Source organism: Apis laboriosa, unplaced genomic scaffold (assembly GCF_014066325.1).
Source record: "Apis laboriosa isolate Shangri-la unplaced genomic scaffold, ASM1406632v1 scaffold1_cov151, whole genome shotgun sequence".
NCBI classification, from domain to species: domain Eukaryota; kingdom Metazoa; phylum Arthropoda; class Insecta; order Hymenoptera; family Apidae; genus Apis; species Apis laboriosa.
In genome coordinates, this window is record NW_025222279.1 from 1104848 (window position 1) to 1120427 (window position 15580).

General features: G+C 27.7%; 2 protein-coding genes across 9 annotated transcripts in view; both read left to right on the forward strand.

Annotated features, from left to right (window-relative positions):
* The window catches only part of LOC122712227 (protein-tyrosine sulfotransferase), a 169471-nt gene extending 162371 nt beyond the window's left edge, over positions 1-7100 (forward strand). For all 8 annotated transcript variants that reach the window (XM_043931688.1, XM_043931689.1, XM_043931695.1 and 5 more), the window contains 6 exons: positions 4153-4286; positions 4376-4484; positions 4816-5010; positions 5412-5665; positions 5792-5989; positions 6110-7100. In XM_043931688.1, the coding sequence (XP_043787623.1) occupies positions 4153-4286; positions 4376-4484; positions 4816-5010; positions 5412-5665; positions 5792-5989; positions 6110-6218 (999 nt within the window). In that variant the 3' untranslated portion in view covers positions 6219-7100. The remainder of the gene's footprint in view (positions 1-4152; positions 4287-4375; positions 4485-4815; positions 5011-5411; positions 5666-5791; positions 5990-6109) is intronic.
* A 1750-nt stretch (positions 7101-8850) lies between these two features.
* Positions 8851-15519, forward strand: LOC122712240 (DNA topoisomerase 2-binding protein 1-B). The gene is made up of 26 exons (XM_043931718.1): positions 8851-9118; positions 9257-9446; positions 9533-9672; positions 9765-9897; positions 9969-10076; positions 10141-10347; positions 10430-10646; positions 10721-10858; positions 10931-11007; positions 11075-11244; positions 11327-11465; positions 11533-11662; positions 11737-11949; positions 12051-12232; positions 12296-12462; positions 12644-12849; positions 12957-13087; positions 13233-13463; positions 13535-13597; positions 13724-13878; positions 13973-14094; positions 14163-14227; positions 14309-14440; positions 14581-14781; positions 14864-15093; positions 15197-15519. The coding sequence occupies exons 2-26, from the start codon at positions 9336-9338 to the stop codon at positions 15417-15419; spliced, it is 3891 nt and encodes a 1296-aa protein (XP_043787653.1). The 5' UTR covers positions 8851-9118; positions 9257-9335; the 3' UTR covers positions 15420-15519.
* Positions 15520-15580: the final 61 nt, after the last annotated feature.

Sequence of the window (15580 nt, forward strand, 5' to 3'; positions counted from 1 at the left end):
TCTCTTTTTCCTTTTTTCTCTCCTTTTTTTTCCTTTTTTTTCTTTTTTTTTCTTTTTCTTTTTTTTTTTTTTTTTTTTTTTTTTTGGCTTTTGTACTTTTGTCCAGTCTCTTTTCTTTCCTTTCTTTTCAACGTCACCACTGGCAACGGTGTCATGCGGCATGCGGGAAAAAAATCGTAAAACGCGAAGGCCAGCCTAACAACGCGCCTTTATTCGTGAAAGCAAGCTTATTTTATAAGATTGTTCAGGAATGCGCGATTCAATGTGGAAACGTTCTTTCTTTCCGTGTTTTATCCGTGTTTTTTAATTGTCGATACAGTTTGTCAGTTTTTAAACATTCCATCTTAAATTTTTCATATGTTGTGGAATGTAAATCTTCTTTTCTGCACAATTATTTTAATATCTAAAGGATGTAATTTTATCGAGATATTTTATATTAAAAAAAATTACGTTCAATTATTCTTATCTCAAGAATAAAATTAGGAACATACTTTTTTTTATTATGTCAAGAAAGAAAAATTAACAATGTACTTTTTTAAATTATATTTTCAACATAATTATTTTTATATCTTCCTAAATAGAATAATTTTTATAAAGAATGTACAACTCGTAACAAATTGCAAAATTTCAACTCGTTAAAAACTATTCTTCCAGTTAAAACTGTTATTTAATAAGTGAAAAATACATCCTTTCAACGTTTCACATTCTATTTTACATTTATTATATATTCCATCATCCAAATTAAAATTTTTTAAATCTAATTTTTAAAAACTAAAAATTCTTACATCCCTTAACTATTTTCCCTAATATTTCCAACAGATTTATCCCACAATCGTTCTAACAGAATCGCGATCGCAACGATAATACACGAGGATATATTTAGATCGTAACATCAATTCTCCCTATTGTTGATTGTTCATTTGCATGTTTTGCAAGCTATAATTTCAACGATAACGCTAATTAAACCGTCACCCGTGTTAAATTTTACCGCGCGTTCCGCGTCACCCGACCCCGCCACGTTTTCAAAAACGTGGAAAAATCGTAGGAAAAGATCAAGCATCAAGAATGGAGAATGTATATTTTACAAACCCGATAAAAAGCGGGATACATATCTCTGTTCAAATTTCAATACGCGCGGATTGAAGCCGATTGTTCGACCTATCCCGAAGATACAACCGCGTTTCCAATTAACCTGCTATTAATTATTTTTATTAGGGGAAGAGGGGGGGAGACGACGCTCGATCGATACAATAATCAAGGCAATGTAACTACCAATTAGAACGTTAATTGCCAGTTTTTATTATAATACTCGTTCCCGTTCCGGATATAAATTGTAGCGGGGTAACGTTTCGGGCGCCGGTTTACTTCGTCGTTTCGGATAAAAGCGAATGGAGGGGGATGAAAAATGGTGGGGGAAGAAGTGGCCGTAAGTTGTTCGCCGTGTGATGCGAAAAAAAAAGGATGGAGATTAAAATTCATACTCTTTTTTATGATAATTGGATCATCGAGGATGGAAGAATACGCGTGGGAAACGTTTGAAAATCAATAGTTAACTTCACGAAATTGGAAGGCAAATTGAAATTTGGATTTGTTCGAGAAATTTGTTATATTAATTTATGTAACTGTTTACTCGCGAAAGTTTGTTCGAGCAATGTATTTAAAATCAGAGATTTGAAAGTTCTGATTTTTACGAAAGTTTGCGTATGTGGAGCATAATGGTGCACAGCGATCTTTTTTTTAAGGGAAATCTCTTTCAGGGATGAGATCGATTCCCAATGTTGAAACAATTGCATCCAATTCTCAGCATTTTATCAAATTCTAATTTTTTTTTTTTACGCAACAGCGGATGATGAAAGATACTTTGAACATTTTGTAATTTAAAATTTTTCTCTCCCTCCCTGTGTATTATTGAAAAATTATATTAAATCTCTTAAAATGATATATTTATGAGGATGATGTGTATAATCCATGTTCACGTGTAATTCATTACAAAGAATTACAAAGTTTCATCGAAAATATAACAAATTGTTCATTAACATTTTAAAAATAAAAGTGCTCGAAATATTTTTGTGAATCGGTGTATATAATTTTTTTTATATGGAGAATGGATGGAAAATATCAATTTTAAAAATTGTATTTATAGGATTGGGAAGCATGTTTTAAAATATGTCACTCGAAAATTGATTTATTGCCACATCTATTGATTTTATTGAATTTATTACGGCTATGTATTTTGGTTACGAACAGGACGATGATTTCACGGGCGAAAATGATTGATGGATTCATAAATCTGATTCCAAACGTGGTTATCGAACAATAATATCCAAAATATCGTGTTGTGATATGTTTTAATCCGTATGTAACGTATAATATTTCGTATTACTTTGATTTTATCACGTCCAATTTATTAAATAAAACAATAATGACTTTTCATAAAGCGAAAGAAATATCTTTTACGAATGATGGAATATTATTATTATCAGAGAAATATCCAGAAAAACGAATGTTTCGAAAATTTTGAAAATAATTACACGTTTATAAAATAACTAAATAGGATTTCCATTATTCAGATTTTTCGTATCTTTAGTCATAACCTTCTGATTATTCCATTAATTATATATCGATTATAGAAAGAGCGAGTTACGATGGAAATCGACGGATACATACAGATGGGGTTACGAAATTACAGATCATAATTAAATTTGGATTTGTGCACCGTACTAATGAAGGGTATTGGTCAACATTTATTAATAATCATGCAAAATGCATCAACGATTCCGTCAAACGATAAAGTTCTTGATGTAATGTTTGCTTAATCGAGTCCGAACTAGTTTGGGATATTATCCTACTTCGCATTGATTGCGGTTAATTAAACCATTCAAAATGGCTGTTAATTTCGCCATTCGACAAAAGAGGCTATCGTGAAATTTATCGAGACTCATTAATACGGTTATTCCAGCTATTCAGAAATGTAAAATGTACATAGCTTGTGAAAACATTTTGATAAACTGCGTATCTTTGATCGATATATTTAAATGTAACCCAAACACACGCTTTAACGTATAATTATTACGATTTGACACATAATATTATGGTGTGTCATGTAATTGAGCCCGCGAATTTTTTTTTTTTCCATTTGTTTGTTTTCCCCTCTCATGAAAAGTTTCATCGCAAGAATGAAGAAAATGTATTAAATTTTAACATATTCTTCAATTCTCGGATATTAATTTTTGATATATTATAAAAAATAATTGTAAAAGAACGAAATTTAAAATCTGATTATGCATATTAATGGCGAACAATCATATTGAACGTGTACGCAAATGGAAAATTATTTTCATTTGCGCATTTCTTAAAAAAAAAAAAAGCTATCGTCATCCACGTGATAAAATTATAACTGTTCAATTCTTAGATAGAAATCCAGAAAAGGAAAAGGAAAATTGAAAAAAAAAAAAATAAATGAGAAAATATCGAGAAAGGTACAAACGAAAGTTGATAATTGCACGGAGGATCGTTTAAAGTTTTTACACGGAGGATCGTACGATCGTAAAAAGGAAAAGAAACGCTGATCTCTCTGCAAAATTCAAAGCGTATCGATCCTTGTCCTTGGATTCGAGACCAGTTTGTACCAGTTTGTTCGTTAGGCGATATTGTACAGCAAAAAGTTTTTCGTTGCCGAGGTTTAATCAAGCTCGATTTTGAAAGAATCGTTCGACCAAGTTGCCGCCACGTTGACGCGATTATTAGAAACTTTTCGATCCTTCATCCGATAATTCGATAACGATGATCATAGGTTAATAACCGACGTTAAAGGAGAAATTATCTTCTGTGCTCACCACTCCGTGATTATTACACGGAGAAATTTATATCAACGCTTTCTAAAAATATTAAATCTCTAGCACGGATGAGTTAACTTTATCTTCGAAAAATTATCATCTTGACTATCGATTTTATTACATAGATGTAATGTAAACGATCATTTTCGATGACGCACCGTTCACGATTCAAAAACTCATTACGAAATATAAAAACATCTCTCGTTTCATTTCGCGTGTTCAAATATTTAAATACCGAATGAATGAACGAATGAATGGACGAATAAAATTATTAAAGAGAGAAATGATTAACGAAATGTCGAATACATTTTTGCAGAAATACGTGGTGGGCCCGTTCGATCACAAACGATACACGTACGATCGTTACATGCCGCTAATTTTCATCGGTGGCGTGCCACGATCGGGAACTACTCTTGTACGCGCCATGCTCGATGCACATCCCGATGTCAGGTGAGTTCCATCTGTTGGATAAATTGCCAACTACCGGCCGCTGATCGACTTCGAATCTTGTTTCTTCAAACGATTCTTTTTCGCGGTAGATGCGGACAGGAGACACGGGTGATACCGAGGATTCTGCAGATGAGGATGCATTGGCTCAAGTCCGAGAGGGAGAACCTGCGTCTTTCGGAAGCGGGAATTTCGAAAGAAGTGAGTTCATAGACAAACCTATACAACAACGTGATCAATCTATAATATATTTTTAATTTAATTAAAAATATAATAAAAATAGAATTTAAAAGTTGAAATATAAATGCTCAAATTAAAATCAAGACAAGTACATTTTTTTTTTCAACAATATTTCACTGAAGAGTGTTAAATTTATATGAGAAATTTTTTTAAATAAATATTCTATGTTTTTTTCATGTCATTAATCTTCAAAAATTAAAATTCAAAGAGAATGTATCATTATTTCGATCAATCTCCTCGAAGAATACGAACGATAAGAGTAATCAAAATTGTTGGCAAACAAATTTTCCAGGTAATGGACAGTGCTATAGCAGCGTTCTGCTTGGAGATAATAGCGCGACACGCGGAACCAGCGCCACGGTTATGCAACAAGGATCCCCTCACCCTGAAGATGGGATCCTACATTCTCGATCTCTTTCCAAATGCCAAGTTTATCTTCATGATCCGCGACGGCCGTGCCACCGTGCATTCCATTATCTCGAGAAAGGTACGATCGAAATCTTTGACCTGCCATCATGCCGGCCATTCCGGCTGATGTATGCAAATTTATCCCTCTTCATTCGCGAATATTAAAATGCGACGTACTCGTCAGAATGAGCGAACGACGAAAAAACGAGAAGAAAACGAACGAACGGGAATTTACGTATTTCTCTTATGCAAAACAGGATGAGTCGAAACGAAATGGGACGATAGTGTCTGCAAATCGTGCAAAAAGAAAAAAAAAAAAGAAAGCGACACGTAATTTCGTAGCTGAGATTTTATACACTTTTTTATACACTATTTTATACTCGATCAAATATTGCTTTATAATTTCATATTGACGCGTGTTATGCTTCAATCTATGCGATCATCGAATGTGAAAGATAAATTTACATTAATAATTTTCAGGTAACCATAACGGGTTTCGATCTATCCTCGTATCGACAGTCGTTGATCAAATGGAATCACGCGATATCTATAATGTACGGCCAGTGTAAAGAAATCGGATCGGACAAGTGTCTAATGGTTCCGTACGAACAATTGGTGCTACATCCACGTCAATGGATGAAGAAGATTCTAAACTTCCTCGATGTCCCTTGGAACGAATCTGTGATGCATCACGAGGAATTTATCAACAAGCCAGGCGGCGTGCCTCTGAGCAAGTAAATGCACGCTTTATTTTTCTCGGATGTGAAATTAAAATAGAAGGAATAGGAAACAAGATTCCAATATCAAATAGCAATGGAATTGAATGGAAAACTAAAATCTGTCTTATTTTTGGTATGCAGGGTCGAAAGATCGTCAGATCAAATTATAAAGCCGGTCAATCTGGAGGCATTAACCAAATGGGTAGGCCACATTCCGGATGACGTGGTTAGAGAGATGCCTGACATCGCGCCGATGCTTTCTGTGCTCGGCTACGATCCTTATGCTAATCCACCGGTGTATGGAGCGCCGGATAGATTGGTTAGCGAAAATACTAGACGGTATGTAACCGATCTTTAATTATATCATCTGTAGAAATAAATTTTCATATCCATCGAAATATATCTGAAATATATCTGATGTTTATCATTTGCAATCAATTAAAAAAACCTTTCTTTCAGAGTGCTGGCGAATGGTGAGGTATGGGCAGCCAGGGCGCGCCAATTCTCTTTGGAGAAGTTGATTGAGCTAAGCAAAGAGGACGAGGCCACCAACGCCCCAAACGCGTGACCTCGGATATATCTTTCCCTAGGCACGCAAATCTTGAATCTGTACAATTTCTGTAATGTCTAACGACAATTTTGAAAGAAACAATTTGTAACGAAAATTATTGAAAGAGTGTCGAAAGAGTTTCTTTCATCCGAAGTCAGAGTCGCACTCAAACGCTTATCGTCGAGGGAAATTCGAAAATAGCGAATTCTAACTTGACGAACAAAAGAGATCCGACTAGAAGGTTAATTCTCGATTATGCGTACACATTCGATCTCGGCTTACAGACACGGAATTGTGGATTATTGTGCAATTTTTTTTTTTTTGTATGCTGCGGACAGTTACCCTCTTTGTATGTGTTAACCGGTAAATGTTTAACTTCCACTCGAACCGTGAATGTAATAACTTGCTCACTTTGCGTGATTTCGGTACTATTCTTCTATGGAAACTTGTACGATTTCACAGTTGAACGGTTATTCGTTGAATCAAGCAAAGTGTAAATGCAACAAAAATGCAACAAAGTGCAAAAGCAAAATGTCATGCTATTTTTTAATTTTGGTTTTTGTTCGTTTTTTTTTTTATTATCGAAACTGATATAAATCTTACTGAGTACGTTGTGTTGAGGCACTTTTTGCCTTAATAATTAAATAATTTTATCCGATGGCCAGTGACAAAAATCTAGGCTATGGAGCTACAATATAAAAAAAAGCGTATAATGTGAATGTCGTGTTGAATGTCGTGGAGCGAAAGTATTGAATCGATGCGAATAAAAATCTATGTACTATATTTTATATTGTAATGCAAAATAATTTTTATGACATTCTACATAAAAGAAAAAATACGTTTCTACTTGTAACAATTATGTAATAATTATTTTGAAACATGTGCGTTAATATAAATCTAAAAAAGAAAATCTTTAAGTTTCTTTCTTATTGTTTTTCTAACCTTTTTTCTATATTTATACAATTAATAAAATTCAGACTATAGTAAATATGAAATGCACATTTCATATCTTTCTTTTCATTATATTAATTTTATCATATTAATATTATGTCATTATGTGTTATAAATCGACTACATATGAGAAAGTTATGTTATATTTATATGTCAATGAAGCGTGGAAAATATATACCGGATTAACAGCAAATAAAATCAAATTTTTTTTTCAATTTATGATTTTATTATCTATAACTATGCGAATATTGCTGCAAAATCTATGATTACAAATAGATCGAATATTGTTTTCGATTATTGTATCAACCGGTATTTGATACAAATGTAACAACTTCGATGTGACATTATGTCATTTGTGTCAACCACGTTATTGTCTATAAAATATACAATTAAATTATTTTAATATTATAAAACCTAGTATTATTTCTTTCCCTTATCAATCACAGAAAATTTTAATGAAAAAAAATTATATATAAATTTAAATAATTTGAAAAAAAAATTTAAAATAATTATAACTATCGTTATATTTAATTACAATTCTAGTATTGTTATCTAAGAGTTTCGTTTTGTTTTGAATTGATAATTTTGCATATGATATAACAGATAAAATAGAAGATAAATATGTCATGATATTTTATATTCCATGTTGGGAAATATCTGAAATTCTGTATCATAAATAAGATTATTATATAAAATAAATTTAACATTCAATGCATTTTTTTATTTAACGTTGGAAATATTAGGATTTTCTTAATATTTTCTTAACATTAATAAAAAATTTCTCAAAAAATGTTTTTTAAAAAGATGGCGTTGATTCTCAATTCTTTTAACTCTACTTTATCTTTCCTTGAAGCAGTATTTTTAATACTCGAGAGATGGTATTGATTCTCAATTCTTTTAACTCTGCTTTATTTTTCCTTGAAGCAGTATTTTTAATACTCGAGAGATGGTATTGATTCTCAATTCTTTTAACTCTACCTTATCTTTCCTTTGAAGCAGTATTTTTAATACTCAAGAGATGGCGTTGATTCTCAATTCTTTTAACTCTACTTTATCTTTTCTTTGAAGTAATATTTTTAATACTCACGAGATGGCGTTGATTCTCAATTCTTATTCTATCTCTATTCTTGCTTAGTATTCGCTTTTCTTGCTATGTTATTTTTATTTGTGGCATCCTGAAGATGGCGCTGATTCCCATATTTTTATTCTATCTTTATCCTTCTTTTATTAGTTGCTCTCTATAAATAAAAAATAAAAAATTATATTAATCAATTGAATAACTGAAGCGGGATTAAAATATTTGAAATTCAAAATTCGTTGATATCATTAATGTATAATAACAATAATAATAAAAAATTAAATTATATTTAAATAAATATTTGATACTTTAGAATAAAACATTCTATTTAGTAATTCATACAATAATAATTTATACAGTAAGTTTACAATAAATTTATTTGATATACAATGATAATGAATTTTATACTCTTCATTTAAAAATATTATAAAAAATTACGAAAATATCATTTTATTATTGATTAATATAAAATATATGCAATACAATATATATTATATAATTATTATTATTATTTAATATTTGTTGATTAAAATTTATCTTTCTAAATTAATTTTATTATGATTATAAAAATAATATTAAAATTGACTAGTGTAGTCAAATTAGGCGCGAGAAGATCTTGGACATAGGATAAGTCTCTTAAAAATTTTAGAATTTAAAAATTTATTTTTTTATAAAATTAATTGAAATACTATTTAAATATATTAAAAATCATTTTATCAGTATAAAATAATATTGTTTCAAAATTATTGATTTTTTAATATTTATTAATGAAGAAAATCTAACCTATCCTTATACTATTCAAGTAATTGTAATGTCATTTGAAAGAATGAGAAATCATTTCATTATATTAAGTTATAATAAATAATACTTTCTTAATACTTAACAGAATGTATGTAATATAATTTTTTAATCAATTTTTTAATCAATAGATAATTTTATTTAATAATTTTATTTTACACTTTATTATATTATATATATATTATATATTCTGTAATATTTAAATGTTATTCTGTAATAAATTTTTCAGTTTTTAATTGAGTATCTATATAAATCAAATAATATTTATTTAAAATTATAACGAAAAAAGTACTTTTTATAATCTAAAAATGATAAGTTTAGAAAGCCAAATTGATACAGATGTAAATATTTATTTTATTATATCAAATGAATATAATTCTGAAAATGATTGTAATGAAGATATGTGGCATGCATACAATGTTAGTCAATATATTTTTATATATTATATATATATATATAAAATCTGCTAAATGACAATAAACAAAATAATGAATTAATTTTTTAGAAATGTTGTGAACATGATTTACAACCAATATGGATCAATGAAACAAAATGTGATAAAATGAAACCTATTAAAAATGATGTTTTTGTAATGGAAAAGTTTGAAGGTGATATATTTCATAAATTAAAAACATTTAAATGTTCGTAAGTAAAACTTTAATATCAAAATATAATTTATTATTATTGATTTAAACAAAAAAAATAATATTATATTAAACATTACTTTATTTTTATAGCATAGTTGGTCCAAAATGTTTATTAATTTGTTTTCTTAATGGAGAACCAATTCCAGAAGGAAAAAGTCCAGTCTATACTACAGCTATGAGAGGTCTTTGCATATGTGCTTCTGGTTTATCTTCAGAAGAAAAAGTATATTTATTAATAAATATCCTTTTTGTAAACAATAAAATTTAAAATATCTAAAAATCTATAAATTACAGGAACATATAGAAAAATTAGTAGAATATATGGGAGGAATTTTTACAAAACAATTACGTAGTTGTGTAACACATCTTATAACAGCATCTGTTATGTCTGCTAAATATGAGGTAAATATATAAATTCACATAAAATTATACGAATAAATTTCTTACATTTAATTTTTTCTAATAGACTGCAATAGATATGAAAATACCAATTGTTACAAAAGAATGGGTTGAATCTATTTGGGAAACAAATTTAAACAATTTTGTTAAAGCAGATAATAATATATTTGATAAATATAAAGCTTCTGTATTTCTTAATTTAGTTGTTACTTCAACAAATCTTCCAAAACGCCAAAAGGAAGAAATAAGACATTTAATTAATGATAATGGAGGAGTATGAATTCAATTATTATTTTATTTTTTAATAGTTTTTTAACTATTTTTTTATACTTTTTTATATTATATTTTTTTTGTAGACATTTATGGGTCCTTTAGATGGTGCAAAAGTTAAAGTTGTACTTGCTCCAGAAAATAGCCCAATGAGTGAAAAACTCAAATATGCAAAACAAGCAAATATTGCTTGTTTAATACCAGATTGGGTTTATAAAAGTATAAAAGTTGGCTATGCTTTACCTTTCAAAGATTATTTAATTAAATCATTAAAAGCATGTTCTACTCCAGAAAAATCAAATGGTAAAAGCATTTTGTTATTATTGTAAATTTATATTAATTCTGATAACTAATGTAATTTTTTATAATAATCATAGTATATGAAAGTCTTAATTGTTCTGCAATAAGTTCCATAACATGTGATGTACAACAAGGCAATTATGTTGATGAAAGTTCAATAACAACAATGAGCAATGTTTCTTCTTTAGACAATTTATATAACAGTGTTTCTTCTGGTTAGTAATATCATATATATATAATATTTATAATAAAATAAATTTTATTTTATATATATTAAAATTTTTCAGCTTCTACATTTCCAGTTTTGGATAGACTTACATTTAATGAAGCAAAATCGGCTGGTCCGTTTTTAGATGGCTGCAATGTAATTTACATTTTCTTACTTTATAATTCTATAATATTTTTTTATTCAATTTTTTTTCATTTTTTAGATTTACCTTACTGGATTCCCTTCTAACCAAAGAGATAAACTTAACAAAATATTAAATGTAGGTAGTGCAACGCGCCTTGATGATATATCTGATGCTCTAACACATGTCATTGTTGGAGATGAAAATAAAGCAGCAAATGAATTAAAATTAATGGCTTCAAAAGGATTATGGTATAATATTAAAATTGATATATATATATATATATATAGTCTTTATACATATAATATAATTTAATATTATAATTATGTATAGTCCATATATATTAACACTGGAATGGTTAGAAGAAAGTATTAAACTTAAACGACCTGCACCTGAAGAAAATTTTCTATGTGGAGAAAGAAGTATTGCAATTCAAAAAATTACTGAACCTCCATCTCCTTTAAGTAAAAAGGTAAATATAGAATATATTTACAATATAAATATCTAAGAAATATAAAAGAATAATATATTTTTTTCAGAACTTACAAATGTTACAAAAACCAAAAAAAGTGTCCATACCATCTTTTAATATAGATGAAAAATTGGTTATGTTAGAAAAAGAAAAAGAATCATCTGATCTTCTTCAACAATATCTTCAAGATACAGTTGGTAATGTTATCAAATACCTACTAATATTATTTATAAAAAAAATTTAATATAATACACAATATTTTTTGCTTTAGTTGAAACAAATAATAAAACAATGCAAGAATTTTTAAAACCACATACTGTATTGGGAGAAAATAATGATATGACTTTGATTGATAATCAAAAAAGTCAAGGAAAGCATTTAAAAGAATCTATAACAACTTCAACAGAACAAAATAAATATTCAGCAGATGATAGTGCAGTACCATTTAGTCAAACTTCTACTTTAAATGATAGATTATTTGAAGGTAATGTAATTGTCATTTATATATTGATATAAATATTCATATAAAACAATAACAAAAAAACATGAATAAGATAAAATGATGTATTAAAATGCTTAATATAGGCCTGACATTTGTTGTAATTGGCTTCAGTGACGAAGATAGTTTTGTAGCTGAAACTATAGCAGCAATGAATGGAAAAGTAGTTTCTAGTACATTTGCTGGTATTCCAGACTATGGTGTTGTACCAAAATGTGGTGCACCTTTAAAACATACAGTAAATGAAATTGTTACAGATTTATTTATTGTAAGTATCAAATTTTTATTTCTCTTCTAATTAATAATTTTAACATTTCAATATTTTTTATAGGAGGATTGCATAAATCAAGAACAAATAGTCGAAATTAAGTATTATCATAGACCTCTATCTGTAAAAAAATACTCGAATCCATTATCAGGTTGTGTTATTACAATGAGTACATACATTGGAGTAGAAAGAACATATCTTGCAACATTAGCTACAGAATTGGGTGCCATGTATTATTTTTAAAATATATCTTAAAATAATCTTATCTTATAAATTATCTTAAAATATATCTTAAAATAATAAATATATTATTTTTAAAATGTATTTTAAAAATAATTATAATATAATAATATATATAATAATAATATAATTATAATAATAAGATAAATATTAAGATATTATTAATTTCAGGTGTCAAGATATTTTTGTTCGCAAAACTAATGTCGAAAAAAATATATATCGAAGTACACATTTAGTTTGTCCAACACCTGAAGGAAATAAATATAATGCTGCAGTAAAATGGAAATTACCAGCTGTTACTGCAGATTGGTTAAAATCTTGTGCAACTCAATCAAAATGGGTTGATGAAACAGCATTTCTTGTAGGAGAAACCATAGGTAATATTTAACTTAAATTTGTATTGCATGTTTCAAATGAATTTACACACACACATACACATATATATATTTTAATATTTTTTTTCTAATATTGATTAATTTTTAAGCTCCTGAAAAACCAAATGGAACTAATAATGTGAACGTAACTTCAAATAAAACTAATTCAAATGAAATGGGTCCTCCAGAACCAATAGTTAGAAATATTATAACTCCAAAACGTCATCTATCAAATTTACAAGTATATATATATATATATATTTATATATACTTATATACTTATATATATATTTTTTTTTTATTTTTGATTTCATTTTTTTAACTTGTTTGCAATCTTATTATTTCATGTTTGCAATCGATTTTTATTATTAAAAAAAATATTACAGAGTCAAGATGGCAATTCCGGTGATACACCGTTAATTAATAAAAGACTTAGTTTACTCATGAATAAAACTCCTCAATCACCATTTCATGTATCTACACCTGAAACACCATATGGTCAAGTATTTAAACCTAATCCTTCACCTGATACAAGAAAAGGTTGGGTGAAATGGGTTGATAATTTTCCAGATTTAAGAGTAGAAGAACCTCCTTTAAAAAAAAGAGCACTTAGTACTGTAATTATTACTTTTTATAAGCTTAATTACATATAAATATTTGATACATATTAATATGATTAAATTTATAGCCTCTTTCAGAGCTTAAAAAACAATTGTGGCAAAAATTAAAACAACAAAATCATGATTCAGAGGTAATATATTTTATTTATATATAAATATTATATTATTATATAATATATTATATATAAATATATTATATTTATATTATATATAAATAAATATTTCAAATTCATTTTTAAAATATTTTATAATAACAGAATAATGATGAAAGCTCTATCACTAATGATGATGAAAAACTAGATAAAATACCAGAATTAATAAAAGATGATTGCAAAACAATTACTACATCTATTAATAGGAAATTAGAATTCACCGATGAAAACAATCCATTACCAAATAATGAAATTAATATGTAAGTTGTGACAAATAAATGTTTTAAACTTCACTTATAATAATCTTTATATGTGTATGCAAGAGCAAATTTTTTATCAAAGTTTTTTTCGTAGGCAAATTGCACAACTAGATCAAGTACTTCAAAGAACATCAAGTACTCCTGAAAATAGATATTCTCTTTCCGGAGAAAATGCAAACACATACAACGTTGAACCTGCCGATCCTATACAAAAATGTAAATATATTTATATTTGTATATTATTATTGATTTATCTTATTTATAATGTATATTTTTTGTTATAGTTATTGCAAAAGATTCTCAACCTGTCGATGCTATTGTGTGGGAAGATCCCAGTAATTCAAAACGAGTAGGTTTTTTATATAAATGTATTTTATCTTAAATTAATTAATTTTAATTATTAATTTTAATCATAATTATTTTTATAAAGTTGACAACGCATGAAGAGCAAAATGAAAGTATTGCACATGAAGAATATAATATAAGACATCATGAAGAAGAGTCATCAGAAGAAGAAATTGAACCTCCAAAAAAATTAAAATTCATGTTATCAGGCATAAAGGTATATTAATTTATATATTCCGTATATTTAATTATTATATATTATACATTATACACACATATATATATATATTAGCTTATCAATAATATTCTATATATATATATATAGAATATTATTAATTAAACTAATTTATTTAATAGGATAAAATAACATACGAACAAGTAATAAGAAATCTTGGTGGTGATGTATCATCAGATGCTATTTTTGATATAAATGCGACGCACTTGCTTTGTATTAGACCTTCAAGAAATGAAAAAATGCTTGGAAGTATAGCATCTGGAAAATGGGTTTTACATTGTATGTATTTACGAGATTCCGAACAAGAAGGAAAATTTCTTGACGTTAGTATTAATTGTTATTATTTATATTTTATTTTAAAATTTAACATTAGTATTTTACTTTTGAATAATTATGTATTAATAGGAAGAAAAATATGAATGGGGAAATCCAAAAAGTAAGGGCATTATACCAGATCCTACTGGCGAAATTGAAGAAACAATTGCAGCAGCTGCATATAAATGGAGGCTTAAATTATTAAAGGAACCAAAGGGGCCATTTCATAATATGACTGCTTTGCTATTGGCTTCTGGAGATAAATACGATCAATTTAAAAGATTAATTGAAGCTGGAGATGGTAAAGTTGTTCAAGCAAGGTAAGGAAATTTTTTTTCTTTCTTTTTTTTTTACTAAATTTATTTTATTTATTTCTATTACTTAATATATTTTCTATTCCTATTTAACATATTATTTTTTTAGACCACCATATGATACAAGTCCAACTGGAAAAAAAATCACTCATTGTTTTGTTAACATTAGACAAGTTAATCAACCTATTGATTGGGCAATGCTAGCTAGTAAAGGTATTCTTTGTTTTATGCCGCAATATTTGAGTGATTATCTTACTTCACAAATTCCATTAAATCCACGAGAATGTGTAATTCCAGAATTTAAAAAATATTTAACATTGTTGCCAAAATAAAGTACTAGTAAATAATGTCTTTAAACGACTTTTTGTATAATAGTATTATCAAATGTATATCTGTACATAGAAAAAAATACATTTGTCATATTTTATTTAATTACTTCAAATTTTTTATTAAATTTTTCTAGATTAATATATATATTATATTATGAAATAAA

Coding starts and splice junctions, on each gene's coding strand:
- LOC122712240 (XM_043931718.1), top strand. CDS start 9,336: ATGATAAGTTTAGAAAGCCAAATTGATACAGATGTAAATATTTATTTT. Junction 10,348..10,429: donor TAATTAATGATAATGGAGGA/GTATGAATTCAA, acceptor TTTTTTTTGTAG/ACATTTATGGGTCCTTTAGA. Junction 13,598..13,723: donor AACAAAATCATGATTCAGAG/GTAATATATTTT, acceptor TTATAATAACAG/AATAATGATGAAAGCTCTAT.